The sequence below is a fragment of the Phacochoerus africanus genome, chromosome 13, assembly GCF_016906955.1.
Source record: "Phacochoerus africanus isolate WHEZ1 chromosome 13, ROS_Pafr_v1, whole genome shotgun sequence".
NCBI classification, from domain to species: Eukaryota; Metazoa; Chordata; class Mammalia; order Artiodactyla; family Suidae; genus Phacochoerus; species Phacochoerus africanus.
The window spans coordinates 77,781,953-77,796,931 of NC_062556.1; the positions used below are offsets into that span (position 1 = coordinate 77,781,953).

Here is a 14,979-nt window from a genome sequence, read left to right on the forward strand (position 1 = left end):
AGATGCACAGCAGAAGGCCTCAGTTATATAGAGATGTATGTATATAAACACATACACACATATGTATACATGTGTACATATTTTTTTCAGATTCTTTTCCATTGGAGGTTATTACACGATCTTGGGTCTCCCCTGTGCTGTGCAGTAGGTCCTTGCTGTTGATGTGTTTTAGATACAGTGGTGTGTGTGTCTACTAATCCCAAAGTCCTAATTTATCCCTCCACCCCCTCCTGTCCCCTTTTGGGACCATAACTTTGTTTTCTATGTCTGTGAATCTGTTTCTGTTTTGTAAATACGTTCATGTGTATCATTTTGTCACATTCCACATAAAAGTGGTATCATGTGATACTGGTCTTCCTCTAACTTAGCGTGATAATCTCTAGGTCCGTCCACGCTGCCGCCAATGACATCATTTTGTTCTCTTGTAAAGCTGAGCAATACTCCATTGCGTGTATGTACCACATCTTAATCCATTAATCTGCTGATGGACATGTGGGTTGCTTCCATGTCTTGGCTATTAGAAATAGTGCTGCACTGAACAGTGGGGTGCATGTATCTTTTTTTTTAATTACTCAAATGAATTTATCACATCTGTAGTTGTATAATGATCATAACAATCCCATTTCACAGGATTTCCATCCCACAACCCAAGCACATCCCCCCACCCTGCACGTATCTTTTCAAAGTAAAGTTTTCTCCGGCCGTGTGCCCAGGAGTAGGATTGCTGGGTCACCGGATAGTTTTACATGTAGTTTTGTGAGGACGCTCCATGCTGTCTCCCATGGTGGTGAACCAATGTATACTCCCTCCGGCGTAGGAGGAGTCCCTCTTCTTCTTCCTCTCTCCAGAATTTCCCTTTTTCAGACTTTTTGACGATGGCCATTCTGACCAATGTGAGGGGATACCTCCTTGTAGGTTTCTGTTTTTGTTTTTAGGGCTGCACCTGCAGCATGTGGAGGTTCCCAAGCTAGGGGCTGAATCGCAGCCATAGCCGCCAGCCTACACCACAGCTCCCAGCAACACCAGATCCTTAACCCACTGAGCAAGGCCAGGGATCGAACCTGCATCATCATGGTTACTCGTCAGGTTTGCTTCCACTGAGCCACGAGGGCAACTCCCGTCGTTGTAGTTTTGATTCGCATTTCTCTAATAATTAGTGACGTGGAGCATCTTTTCATGTGCCTGTTGACCATCTGTATGTCTTAGGAGGAGTGTCTATTTAGGTCTCCGGCTCATTTTTTTGACTGGTTTTCTCTCTCTCTCTCTCTCTTTTTTTAATATTGAGCTGTATGAGCTGTTTGTATATTTTGGAGATTAATCCCTTGTCGGTCACATTGTTTGCAAATATTTTCTCCGTTCTGTAGGTGGTTTTCTTGTGTTTTGTATGGCTTCCTTCACTATGCAAAAGCTTTTATGTTTAATTAGGTCCCAATTGTTTATTCTTGCTTTTGTTTCCATTAGTCAAAATGTTGCTGCGATTTACGTGGAAAAGTGGCCCGCCGCCTCCTCTCAGAGTTTTACACGGTCCAGTCTTCCATGTAGGTCTTTAATCCATTTCGAGTGTATTCTCGCGTGTGGTATTAGTGTTCTAGTTGCATTCTCTTACACGTAGCTGTCCAGTTTTTCCAGCACCATTTGTTGAAGACACTGTCTTTTCTCCGTAATGTGTTCCTGATTCCTTTGTCGTAGGGAAATGGACCGTAAGTGTGTGGGTTGACTTCTGGGCTCTCCATTCTGTTCCATCGATGCGTGTTTGTTTCGGGCCAACGCCACGCTGTTGTGATCGCTGTAGCTTTGTAGTGTTGTCTAAAGTCTGGGAGTCTGGGAACAAAGGCCTCCAGCTTTGTTCTTTTTCCTCAGAATTACTTTGGTGACTCTGGGTCTTCTGTGGTTCCATATAAATTTTAGGATTATTTGTTCTAATTCTGTGGAAAAATGCCAAGGGTGATTTGATAGGGATCGAGTCAAATCTATAGATTGCTGTGGGTAGTATGGCCATTTTAACTATTAATTCTTCCAACCTAAGGGCATGGAAAGTCCCTCTGTTTCTCTGAATCCTCTTCAGTCTCCTTTATCCATGTTTCACAGTGCTCAGTGGGCAAGTCTCTCACCTTCTCTCCTTAATTTTAATCATTTAATCGTATTTTTAATCATTAAAATCATTTAAAACTTGACTTTTAAGTATATAGCTTTCTAAGGAGTATTGAGGGGGGGAAAAAGCATGAGTTAAGCCTGTGTACTTTTTTTTCTTTCTTTTTTTTTTTTTTTTTTGTCTTTATGTCTTTTTTCTAGGGCCACGCCTGTCGTATATGGAGGTTTCCAGGCTAGGGGCTCAGTCGGAGCTGTAGCTGCCAGCCTATGCCAGAGCCACAGCAACACGGCATCTGAGCCACATCTGCAACTTTCACCATAGCTCACGGCAACACCGGATCCTCAACCCACTGAGTGAGGCCAGGAACCGAACCCACAACCTCGTGGTTCCTAGTCGGATTTGTTAACCACTGCGCCACAGCAGGAACGCCAAGCCTGTGTACTTCATTGACATAACTGGGAAAGCCTGACAGCTTCACACTGATAGACTTTTGTTTTAAAACAGACTGATAAATGTGGGGTAAATCTGAACAAGAATTCCTGAGTGGGCGTTCCCTTGCCAGCCTAGAGATTAAGAATTTAGTGTCGCCACTGCTGTGGTGCGGGATCTATCCCTGGCCTGGGAACTTCTGCATGCTGCAGGTGCAGGAAGAAAGATTCCTGAAGAGAACAATAACTGAAGCACTTGCTGCCTCACTGCAACTGTGCAGTAGGCTGTCCCCAACCTCAGACGGGCGTCTGCACAGCGTCCAGATCGTCCAGGAGGCATGTGTGCGTCTGTGTGACAGGGGCTGGAGAGAGTGCTGCCCCAGCTCCACCACCACCACGTCAATATTCGCTCCGTCCTTTTCACCTCGCAAGTGCCATGCTTCCTGCTTCCACCAGGCGTTGACATGCTCCCCGTTGGCTCTGCAGCCACCCGTTTTGGACTTTGCAGGACCTCTGGGACGATGGGTATCAAAGCCAGGAGAGCTGGGTGACCCGCGGGACCCGCTAGTTTGCAGAGGACAGACTGGCAGGGGGGCCGCACGGCTGGAGAGGAGCTCCTCATACCCCCTTGGAGGCTCAGCCCTTTGCATCAAAAGGAAATGGCATCATGAAGCCCACCCCCCTCCCAGGGTCTGCACCTTGACCAAGGGCCTGGGGCGGGGGGCAGGCGGCAGTGCCTGCGGTTTCCACCCGGCTGCCCCTCATTGCCCCCTGCGGACAGAGTCAGAACTTTCCATTTTTAGAAAAGATGAAACGGAAGTGAGAAGGCGGCTCCCAGCCTATCTGGGTTCCTGAAGGGGACGGGGGTGAGGCAGGGCTGCTGGGGGCTTGGTTTCCTGAGGGAAAGCGCCATCTGTGCTTTGTTTCAGCACCTGCCTCATGGGTGGCTTGGAGGACCCCGTAGGATGTGGCCTCCTGAGGACACTGAGTCCTCCAAGCCCCCAGGTGCTCTGGCAGGACAGGTGTCTGTTGTTCTGAATACACGGATGGACGGATGACAAACGTGTCCAGCTGGAAGGAAACGTGGAGCCTGGAGCTCACCTAGCAGAGGCCTGAGCTCACCCAGCAGAGGCCTGAGCTCACCCAGCAGAGGCCTGAGCTCACCTGAGCAGAGGCCTGAGCTCCACCCAGCAGAGGCCTGAGCTCACCTGAGCAGAGGCCTGGAGCTCACCTAGCAGAGGCCTGAGCTCACCCAGCAGAGGCCTGAGCTCACCTGAGCAGAGGCCTGAGCTCCACCCAGCAGAGGACTGGCCTCGGCGCGCGTGCACTCATCAGAGGAGAAAAGGCAAAGTCCACGATGGTCAAGCTGCACAAGCAGCTCCAATGCTGCTGGACGGAGCTGCTGCTATCCCTAAGGTGCAGCTTCCAGGGTCCACACAGGAAGCCCGCCGACAGCTCGCCCAGGACACTCACTGTCTTGTGGGGTCAGCTGGGGAAACTGTGCCAGAAGGGGATGCTGTGGCCACGGGAGACTGGCCTGGAAGACGGCGGGGGAGAAGGTAAGGGAACGTTCCCTGGGGTCACTGAAGACAACGGGCAAGGATGACGTGTGACTGAAGCAGAGGAAGATCGGGTGAGACCCGGCTCCAGCTGCGGGGAGCCTCTCCCTGCTGGGGGCTGGGACACGGCTGGTCCCCTCCGCCTGGCGTGGCCGCTGACACCCTTCCACAGAACGGGGGCCAAGCCAGGGGTCTTCCGGCTGCGGAAAGGGTTGACTGGGTTGGTATCAGCCTGTGAAAGAACAGGAAGCCGAGGAATAGAGTGAGTGAAGGCACGTGCTGACGAAGCTCATTTAGAGAGAGCAAGCTGAGGAGTGCGAAAGGCACTGCTTCGGGGGACACTTCTGGTGACACTACCCTGAGGCTGAGGTCTGGGCCCAGGCATCTGTGGCTCCACAGGTGCCACGTGCAGTCGTGGGTCTCCTTGCCACACTGGTCTGGAGGGAACCCCTTGCTCAGGCACCAGTGCTGGAGGGAGCAGCTGGCGTTCAGCATCCGCCCCTACGCCTCGAGTCCACCTGCGTCTGTTCCAGGCGGGGCCAGAGCGAAGGTCCACAGCCCCGACGGCCCACCTCTCAGCTCTGCAGGCCGGGTCCTTAATCCACACCCTCCCCCCCGCTTCTGGCGGTTTCCCACCGTCTTGGGCGGTCTCCAATCTCCGCCCCCAGGAGGTCACCTGGCCTCCTCCCGTCTGCGGCTGCGGCTGAACCTTCCCTTCCCTGTCCAGGGCCACCCCTTCCAGTGTGACCTCATGCTAAATAAGGTCGTGCTCGCCACCGGCACAGGAAGCCCAAGTTCACGGCCTCCGGCTCTGGCCCCTGGGAGCTGCGCGTAAGTGTGGACGGTGTCCTTCTGAAGAGTAATGACTGACTCTCTCTGCGACAGTGACAGAGGACGCTAACCCCGCCGCAGGGCTGCGCTCCTGCCGGCACCGGCATGTTTCCGTTGCCCCACCGACCCCACAGCAACCCTCCTCTTCTGAGGCCGACAGGCCGAGGAACCCCCATGAGGCCTGGGGCGAGTTCCCCAGACGCCCCTGGGGCAGCGAGGGCCACCCCTGGGGACCAGCTCTGGGGACCAGCTGTGACGGCCTCCAGCCTCCCACTGCCGCCCCTCCTGCCTCTGGCTCGGCGGGCCCTGCCTGCGCTGTTAACGTGCTGCAGACGCGCCACGAGCAGAGCGAGGTGGCTGCGCCTCTCTAGCGTGTGTTCCCCGTGGAGCAGAAGACCGTCCCGAAGCCAGATGCCCCGCCTGCCTGCTGTGACGCGGAGGGGCCGCAAGCCTGGCCCCTGCCGAGACCGGCCCCCTTGGAACAGGCAGGACCATCCCCGGACCTCGTGGGTAGATCGATCTAGAATTTCCTCTTGTTGCCAAAGGTAGAAGATGTCCCGGCAGCTCGGCAGGGTCGTCGGCACCAACCATCTCCCCCCGCAGGGACACAGCGCCTGGGCGCTCTGCACCGATGCACACCCCAAAGGAGCCCGTTCCCCCACCACCTGTGACCCCAAGGCTGGCAGTGACGCGTCTAAGCTCAGGAGAAGTCAAGCCTGTGTTTTTTGTGGACAAGTCGCTTATGTCTGGGGACCTGGGAACCTCAAAATTGGACAGGATGGGTCATTGTCACGCCTCCCAGGGGACGTATCGGGCTGAGCCACTAGGTAGCCCTGTTTGTGCAGATCCAAAGTGGCCCCCACATCCGTGGTTTCATTGGTCCCTGGATCGCCTTCAGGGCCCTGGCCCCAGGGACGCTCCCCGACCCCGGGGCCCCCACAGGAGGCGGCTCCCTCCCCCTCTACTGAGCAAACACTGCCCCCCCCCCCCCCGCTCCCGCAGAGCCCTCCCTGCTCAAGGGCCTCCCAGCTCCTCCCCAGTGGACACGAGGCCCCAGCTCACAGGTCTGTTCCTTTGTTGCACAAGCAGAGCCACCCCACGGATTCCGGACCGGTTGTCCAGGGTTACACTGAGCCCCGCCACTGACGCACGGCTCAGAACCTAAAGCCCAGCCCCATAACCTCGTCCTTAGGAGCCAGGGGCCACGCGCTCCTAGAGCAGGGCTCCCAGGACGAACCTCCAGCATGGAGTCCGGGCCCCGTAGGATGGACCCTCTCAGACACCCAGCCTCCTGCTTCCAGGCCTGGAGCAGCTTCCTCACCACGAAGGGGGGTGGCCCTGCTGCCCGCACAAAGCGTCTTCCTCTCACACCTGATGGTTGCAGCCTAAGAGGAACTTGGCTTCTCACCAGCACCTGTCACGGTCCGGCCAGCCCCCTGACATCTCCCTCTGCTGAAGAGGTGTGGAGACGGCAGCTTCTGCGGGCCGTGGGGACAGGGAGACCGTGCGGGGTGGAGACTGAGAGCCGGGCCGCTCCTGGCTCTGCATCCTACTCACTGTGCAACCCTAGTCCAGCGGCCTGGCTCTCTGAGCCTGGGCTCCATCCTCTGAAAGCTGGGGCTGCAGTACCTTAACCTGCGGGACGTTGTGAGGATGCAGCGGTGGCTATTTAAAGAACCCGGGGAGGCAGAGGTGCTCGTGGGAAATGTCAGGCATTGTCACAAACCGCTTGGTGTTTGTTAAGGTACAGTTTATGCACAGCAAAATTCATCTCTCAGTGTGCACTTGTGCAAAGTTTGACAAACGCATGGGGCCATGTCCCTGTTGCCACGAACAAGACACCGAACCGCTCCATCCTCCACCCTTCATCCCACAAGCCGGTGCCCTCCGACAGAGGAGGCGTGCAACGCAGGTCTCGGCCGGCACGTGCTCTGGGCCCTGGGCTCCTGGAAGGAAGGCTGTTTGGACAGCCTCTGGGCTGTGGTCATGTGCCTGTGAAATGCCACTTTTCTAAAGTTGGAAGGAAAAGCGACTGGAAGCTCGCCTCAGCTGTTCACCCAAAGCTTGATCCGTATGCTTGCTTTCTCCCCCAAGGAAAGAAGAAATCGAAAAATGATCAGCACGAGAAAAAATCAGCTCTGGACAGGATCCTGCAAAATACTGAAAAATCTCCAGGTAAACGGCAACAATACTGTGGCTTAATAACATAGCAGCTCGTGGTGCCGGGCTGTCCCCCTGGTTGAAGGGAGCCGAGCATCCAGTCCAGGCACACACGTGTCCCGTGAGTGGCTCTGCAAGAGCAGGTGCCTGGGTCCCCATGGACCAGCCTCAAGCCAGGAGGCCCCGGCCCCCAGGTCCACATTCCAGGCCTAACTCCCTCCCCAGAAGCAGCTGGGACATGAGTCCCTGTCACCCACGCACGTCACCGCCCTATGACCAGGCCCTCTCTGCAGGGCCCCCAGGCCCCCGGGCCTCCCTGACTCACCCTAACTGCTGAGGTAGGTGCACAGGGCCCCATGGCTTCTGCCCCTGCCCCACCCTTGTTCCTGGGGCTTTCCAGAACCACCCCTCCAGGCCGGCCCACCCGCCCCAGCCTCTCCCGGGCAGAAGCAGCTCCAGGCGACCCTCCGGCATCTTCCTCGCACTCCTGTCACCTTCGTTCAGCTCGTCTGTTTGCCGAGCACCTGCACCAGGCTCACGCAGGCCTACGTTCTTAGGCCTCATCCCCACGACGCGGAGCCCACGGCCCAGGGGTGCTCAGCTGGGCTGCAAGTCCCGGCCTGAGGGGACTCCTGGGTTCTGGCTCTTCTGTCGCCTGCTCCTCCAAGCCCCTGTCCTCCCCAAATCAGCAAGACCGCCCTCTGGTCCAGGGTTTACCCACAACGAGGCTGGGTCCCAGGCTGGGCGTGGTGACCCCCCAGTGGTTCAGGTGTTGTCCAGCACAGGCCAGAAGCCACTGCAGTGGGGCCTCCCGGCCTCGGACTATGGGACCAGAGCCTGTCCTGGGGCCCTTGCCCCACCGCAGCAAGGCCCTGCTCCCCAAGCCCCTGGGTCCCTCTCCTCCCCACTCCCCACCAGCCCCCTGAACCCACACCCTGCTGTCCCTCCATGGGAACACACCGGGCAGCCCTGACCGCTGGGGCTCTGACCTGCATCTGTGACATCCTCTGAGCTTGACCAGGGTGATGTCCCCCCTTGGCCTCTGCCCCCACCCCGGACTCGCTTCCCTCCCACCTCTGTCCAGGCTCACAGCCCTCAAGGGCTCCCACAGACCAGGGCGCACGGGGGGGGCGGCTGGGACTCCCGGGAGGCTCCGAAATGCGGGCTCGGGAGTGCGTGGAGCTCTGAGGGCTTCTCAAGAAAATCTCTTTTCCAACAGGAAACTCCTTCCAGTAAATGGAGGAGAGCGAGGCCCAGAGGAGGCGTGGAGAGCAGCCCGTGAGGCCGCTGGCTCCGAGGAGCCGCCACACAGGACGCACGGACTGCGTGACAACAGCCCCGTCCTCAGCAATAAAGAGCCTATGTGCACACACGTGTCGTTGGCCACCCCGCACGCGGAAAGCTGCTCTCTTCCTGTCAACTCAAGTAGTTTGTTCGTTTGTCTTTCTAGGGCCTCACCCGCAGCATATGGAGGTTCCCAGGCTAGGGGTCCAATCGGAGCCACAGCCACCAGCTTGCGCCAGAGCCACAGCCACGCGGGATCCGAGCCGCGTCTGCGACCCACACCACAGCTCACGGCCACGCCGGCTCCTTAGCCCACTGAGCGAGGCCAGGGATCAGGCCCGTATCCTAATGGGTACCCGTTAGCCAGGGAGCCCCAGCGGAAGCTCCAGAGTGTGTTTACTTAAACGTCAAGCTAGAGGGTATGTGGTTTCTTCGTTTTTGTAAAGAAACAAGAAACAAAATCTTATCGGGTCTGAAAAGAAGAGCAAAACGTTCCTCTTTTCGAACAGGATGAGGTTTAAGGAAACGAGCTCGGGGCCTCGGAGAACTCTCTGCACGGAGCTCTCTCCACCGTGCTCTCTCCTGAAAGCCGGCCCTCGCCGCCTGCCTCTTCCTTCAGCAGCAGTGTGCACACACACGTGCGGCGTGCACACGCATGCACACACAGGACGCCACTGAGCTGTCACGCTGGGTGTCTGCGGTGTGGGAGGTGACGCAGCATTTTCTCAGGGGAGCAGAGCTCGGGGCAGCTTCTCTTTCCCAAACCGACCCTGACTGCACGCAGCCACGCCTCTGCCTGACCCGAGAGGTGAGCAGCCTGGAAAGAGATGCTCAGGTTCCCACGCGAGACGGTCCCATTTCTCAAGAGCGTCTGGCCGGGGAAGGTCGTGATCTTGCCCGAGAAACACGTTCTGTCCCGAGGCACCGACGTGGCAGTGGCTGGAGTTGGCTCTGAAACAGCCCTTCTCGGGGCGGCTGCAGAGTGAGTCGGGCGGAAGCCTCTCCTTTGTACCTGCCCGCCCACCGGGCGCTCTTCTCACAACAGACAAAAGCCCAGCCTCCCTCCCTGATGTCAAGTTGACCGGAGAGCAGAGGACGGGGTTGGTTGGAATCCGAGAAGGAGGCCCTTGACCCACCCTCGAGATCGCAGCTGAGGCAGAGAGGGGCCCGTGGCTCACCGCCACCAGGCGAGCCGGGGACAGGAAGACCGCGCAGGAGGCAGAGCTCTCGTCTCCAGCCCCTCCTTCTTCGAGGACAGCAGCCCCCTCAACAAAGGTGTCAGTGCTGGGTTCTGTTTGGGGTCATGCAGTTTGAACTTCTTTCCAAGCTTGAATCTCAGGAGGTTTTCAGAGCACTCTGATTTGTGAATGGTTTCCACGCAGTCACCACAGAGCTGGGAGGGAGCTGTGGCACAGGTCACAGAGGTGGCTCAGATCCCAGTGGCCTGTGGCTGTGGCCAGCAGCTACAGCTCCCGTTTCACCCCTAGCCTGGGAACCTCCATATGCTGCTGGTGCAGCCCTAATAAATAAAAAACTCCTTTTAGCATTTTAGTGTGGGTCTGAAAACATCGTCTTCACTCTTGCGGAATATTTTCCCTAAATAGACAATTCTAGGCCTGGGGTTTTGTGTCTTCAGGACGGGTTTCCAGTGTCTCGTGACTGCCATCACCTCCATCAGGAAGTCTGCTGTCTCTGCGTCCTCGCTGCTCCTTTGTCTGGAAGGCACCCCTCTTTTCCCTCTGGCACTTTAAAGAATTTCTTTTGCCTTTCAGTTCCAGGAGGTTTATAGGGACGTGCCCAGGTGTATCTTCAATGCATTTATTATGCCTGGGGTTTATAGTGCTATTTGAATCTGTGGCTTGGTTTCTTTTGTAAGTTCTAGAAAACTCTAGGCTATCTCTGCAAATGTTAATTCTGCACCATTTTTTCATCTCCCTCCTCTCCAATGATATATTTTATATCTTTTCACTGTGTCCCACGTCTATTTCCCATTCTTTGTTTTCTTTGGCTTTTTTTTCCAGGTGTTTTTATTTCTTACTCTCCTTGGATGTGGTTAATCTATTTTGTACTAAACTTCAGTCTTTGTGCTTTTTCATCCTAGAACCTCCATTTGATTGTTTCATGGAGTCCACTTCTCTGTTCTATTGCATCATGCTGGTCATCGGCATTTGTACCTGTGTTCACGACCCCATCATGTCTGGGTTACCCAGGACTCTGTTCAGCTGCCCGCACTCTGGGAGTAATCGGTGGTTTTTGACCGAATGCTGGACCCTGTGCTGCAGAAAACTGCGGACACAGTGGAGGGCCTTTGGCTCTGAGGTCTACGTGGAACAAGGGCCGATCATCTTGAGTTGTTCTGACGGCAGGTCTTTGTCAGGTCTCGTCTGTGTCCAGTCCCCTCACTCTTTACCTCTGCAGGAGTTCCAGCTTCAATCTCAGGGAACGTACCGGGCCCTTGAGTTTCACTCTTGTCTTGATACTAGGGGACTGCTTGGAAGCTCGTCAGCTGCTCAGCCTCTCAGCTGCCGCTCTGTACTCACCTCACCTTGGTGCCTCGGTCAGGCTGAGAGACCGCGCTGAGGGACGAACACACCAGACAAGGGGAGTCACAGTGCTGCACGTGCCTTCTCTCTGGCCCCTCGAGTGCTGGCAGGTCCAGAAGCCCTGAACTCCCGTGTCTGTCTCACCAGCCCCGTGAAATCACTGAACTGCTGAGTCTCGGTGGCCACCTAACCCAACCTCGCTGTCACGTCATACCTGACCGGCACGTCGACTGCGCGCTTCATGGTCTCGTTCTGCGCATAAACCCACAATGTGCGTCCTTCAGTTGGATCTGACTCCATAAACGTGTGTTGTACGTTCAGCGGGTAGCCAGCATCTTCCCACGTGCAAGGTACTGTGCGTGCAGAGACCTCAATCACAAACGAACAGCGTGGACTTCGTTGTCTTTGTTGAGACAAAGGGAGGACAATAAAAACCTCTAAGGAAAGGTGATGTGACAAAGAAAACCCAAGGATGATTCCGGAGTGGACGGTTCTCATGCAACCAGCTGTGTGGCTTCAGCCGTAGACACAACAAGCAGGAGCATCTTCTCCAAATCTCAGCAAACCCCCCACGTGCATGGAGGAGGGTGTGTGTGGGGGGAGACAAGGACGCCTGCAGTCACCAGGCCACCAGCCCCCAGGAGCCCCAAAAGCCCCCAGTCAGCCTGACTGCTCCACGTCTCCTAAGCTCGGGGAGGGTCCCCCCAAACCCAGACAGTCTTTCACAGAGCAGCTCCTACCAGGACTCTCGTCCGGAGAAACCCTTCCCACGAAGCCCAAGCCAGCTCCCAGGTCAGAAAGTCTCAGGCAGCTGCTCTCGGACCCACGAAATGCTGTCACTTCTGGGAAGCTGTGCAGCAGAGGAACCTGCTTCAGATTTCTGACTGGATGGATTTTTACCTGAAATTAAACGCACACATCAGGAGTTCCTGTCGTGGCTCAGTGGTTAATGACTCCAACTAGGAATGATGAGGTTGCAGGTTCGATCCCTGGCCTCGCTCGGTGGGTTGAGGATCCAATGATGCTGTGAGCTGTGATGTAGGTTGCAGATGTGGCTCGGATCCCCCACTGCTGTGGCTGTGGTGTAGGCTGGCGGTTACAGCTCTGATTAGACCCCTAGCCTGGGAACCTCCATATACTGTGGGTGCAGCCCTAGAAAATGACCAAAAAAAAAAAAAAATACACACCAACCTCCCGAGAAGCTCTGACTTCGCCAGGGGTTCACCTCTGCAGCCTGGACCCTGAGGCCCTTTTATTCTAGAAGGCCCCGGTGCCCAGAGAGGTCAGTGTGGGATCAGGACACGAGAAGCCTGTCTCACACAGGCCCCTGGGGGGGCTCCTGCCAGCTGTGCACCGAACACCACGCAGGGTCTAACGCTTTGGTTTCACTGATGGAAGAATTCCTATCCTGAAGCACCCTGAATCAAACTTCCAAACCTGGTGAGTGAACCCCCTCTCCTTAGACAACTCAAGAGAGAACCAGAGTTCCCTGGTGGCTCAGCAGGTTAAGAATCGGGCGTTGTCACTGCTGTGGCTCCGTGACAGCTGCGGTGCGTGTTCGATCCCTGGCTCAGGAACTTCCCAATGCCACGAGTATGGCTAAAAACAAACAAAGAACCAATACATCTGAAAGATAATTGCTTTTAATTTTATAAGTTTTCACTTATGCAACATGATAAAGGCAGATTTATGTGACCTGATATGACATTTTTACAAAAAATGTCCCCCCAACATCTGGTCAATAGTATACAAATATTTACAATGAAAAAATAGGCAAAGGAAAAAGAGAATCTTCATTATTCAAGTCAGCTGCTCTCCAACGCTTATCAGAATTTTGAAAATAAAATACTTCATCAGCTTTCTAGTCATTCATATTTACATGCTGATTCAGCTGATGGTTCAAGAAATCCAGGCTTCAGGATGTTTTGTTCTACGTCACACCTGCTCTTTTTCTACACTATTTTCCAAGTGATCTAAGAGAGTAAATTAAATATAAAAATGTAAACTTTGAAGGAAGAGAAAAAAAGACAAACATGAAAATGCACTGAGATAGAAAGGTCCTTACAGAGGTTAATATTTTACACTAAAAAACAAAATAAAGTGCTCTATATAATAGTTTTCTTAGTAGGGACATTCAGGTTCCATTTCATTTATCATATTAACAAAACGTATCTCTAAAGAGGATGTTAAAAAAATAGCACTGACATCTACCGTCTTAACTGATGAATGAATATCCATCGCCCTAATTTTCTCTAAAAGAAATGAAGATTTTTTAAAAAGGGGCAGATATATCGTGGACGGCTGAAGAAGCCTCAACAAAGTGTGGAATATTTTAAATACGAAGACTTTAAACATAACTCTGAACAGTGCAGCCAGCCTGTCTAGCGCAGTGATGTTGCGGACACCTTCGCCTCCGACGTGGACAAGCCGTCTGGCCCCGCGGCAGATCCGAGGCAGGGCTGCGTGGCCGCGGGAGGAGGCGGGCGGGCGCCTCACGTGTGGGAGCTGCGGCGGCCCCTGGTGCCCAGGGACACGCGCAGCCGGGGCTCCCGTGCCCGGTAGTGCTCGTTGAAGTCCAGCCTGAAGCTCAGGAAGCGCAGGCTCTCGTCGGAGCTGGTCGTCAGTGACACCAGGAACTGCTGCACGACGCCCTGGGGTGCACAGAGCACAGCTCAGGCCCCCGCCCGGGCGGGGGGGCGGCCCAGGGGTCACAGGGCGCCGGCTCACAGGGTTCCCCCCAAGGAAGAGGACTCCCAGCCAACCCTCCCGCTTTGCCTCAGGCCCTGCGAGAGGGAGGGAAGCAGCAAAGGCCCTGAAGGGAGGCCACCCGCCCCGACTCTGGACAGCCGGCCGCGCGTGGGCCTCCCCCTGACGCAGTCACCAACCCGGGCTGGGCCACAGACAGGCGGGGTACGGCCGGGCCCGGGGCGGCCAGCTGCGGTCGCCTCCCCAGAGCGGCAGGGGCGGCTGTGTCCCCTCCTCATCAAGGGAGTGGTGACAAGTGTCACTCAAACTTCAATACAGGATCCCCAGCTGCTTAGTGGGACACAGCCTGTCCCCACCCCGTCCCCGCCTGTCTCACGCGGCCAGACCTCGTGTGCTCAGGGAAGCCCTCAGAGAAGCTTCCATCTGCACTGAGGTCACCCAACACGCCCTCACCCACCGCCCCCCGCAAATGCGAAGGGCTGCCCCTGTCCTCTCCTGCTCCCGGGGGAGCTCCTGGGAGCTGGTGCGTGTGGGGACAAAGGGACCTGACCGCAGGAACTGTACACTGAGCAAGTATGCTGCGTGCGTGTGGGCGTGTGACACTACCACTGTCTCTCTAGGGACGGAAGGCTCAGGACAAAGTCCCTAAGAGCTTTCTCATGAGGGTGAAGCCGAGACACGCTGATCAGTGACACCCCGGCCACGAGGCACGAGGAGCATGTCGCCCGGAGGGTTTGGGACCCGTGTCCACTCTCAGGCAGCGAAGGAAGAGCAGCTGACGAGACCCTAATGTGCCAGCCTCCAACACAGAGGACAGAAGGGCCCTTTCTGCTCAAGAAAAGAAAGCTGAATGGTGCTGATTTACACGAGAAGACTCTAATTTGCATCAAACTGGGATTATATTGATTAAGATGATTTTTTAAAAGCTGTAAAACCACATGCTTTCCACTGGAAGACTGCGGCGTCACTGTCCTTCAGAAATGAGCACATGTCACATTCTCAGTTACCGACTCCGCCTGTGCAGCTGTGCAACTGTCTCAACGGGAGGGAACCAGCCACTGGGGACCGATCACTGACCCCTGGGGACTGATCACTGGAACTGACCACTGAGGACGGACCACTGGGGACTGACCACTGACCCCAGAGGACGGACCACTGACCGCTGGGGACTGATCACCGGAACTGACCACTGAGGACGGACCACTGGGGATTGACCACTGACCCCTGAGGACAGACCACTGACCCCTGGGGACTGATCACCGGAACTGACCACTGAGGACAGACCACTGGGGACTGACCACTAGGTTTCCATTTTTAAGAAACATGATCACAGGGCGTATATATGACCTGGGTCATGATGATGTTTAACCATCAAA

General features: G+C 55.5%; 1 protein-coding gene across 1 annotated transcript in view; it reads right to left on the reverse strand.

Moving 5' to 3' along the window:
* Positions 1–12,524: 12,524 nt before the first annotated feature.
* Positions 12,525–14,979, reverse strand: part of TUBGCP3 (tubulin gamma complex associated protein 3) — a 43,456-nt gene continuing 41,001 nt past the window's right edge. Inside the window, exon 22 of the mRNA XM_047755741.1 lies at positions 12,525–13,548. Coding sequence (XP_047611697.1) covers positions 13,390–13,548 — 159 coding nt within the window. The 3' untranslated portion in view covers positions 12,525–13,389. The remainder of the gene's footprint in view (positions 13,549–14,979) is intronic.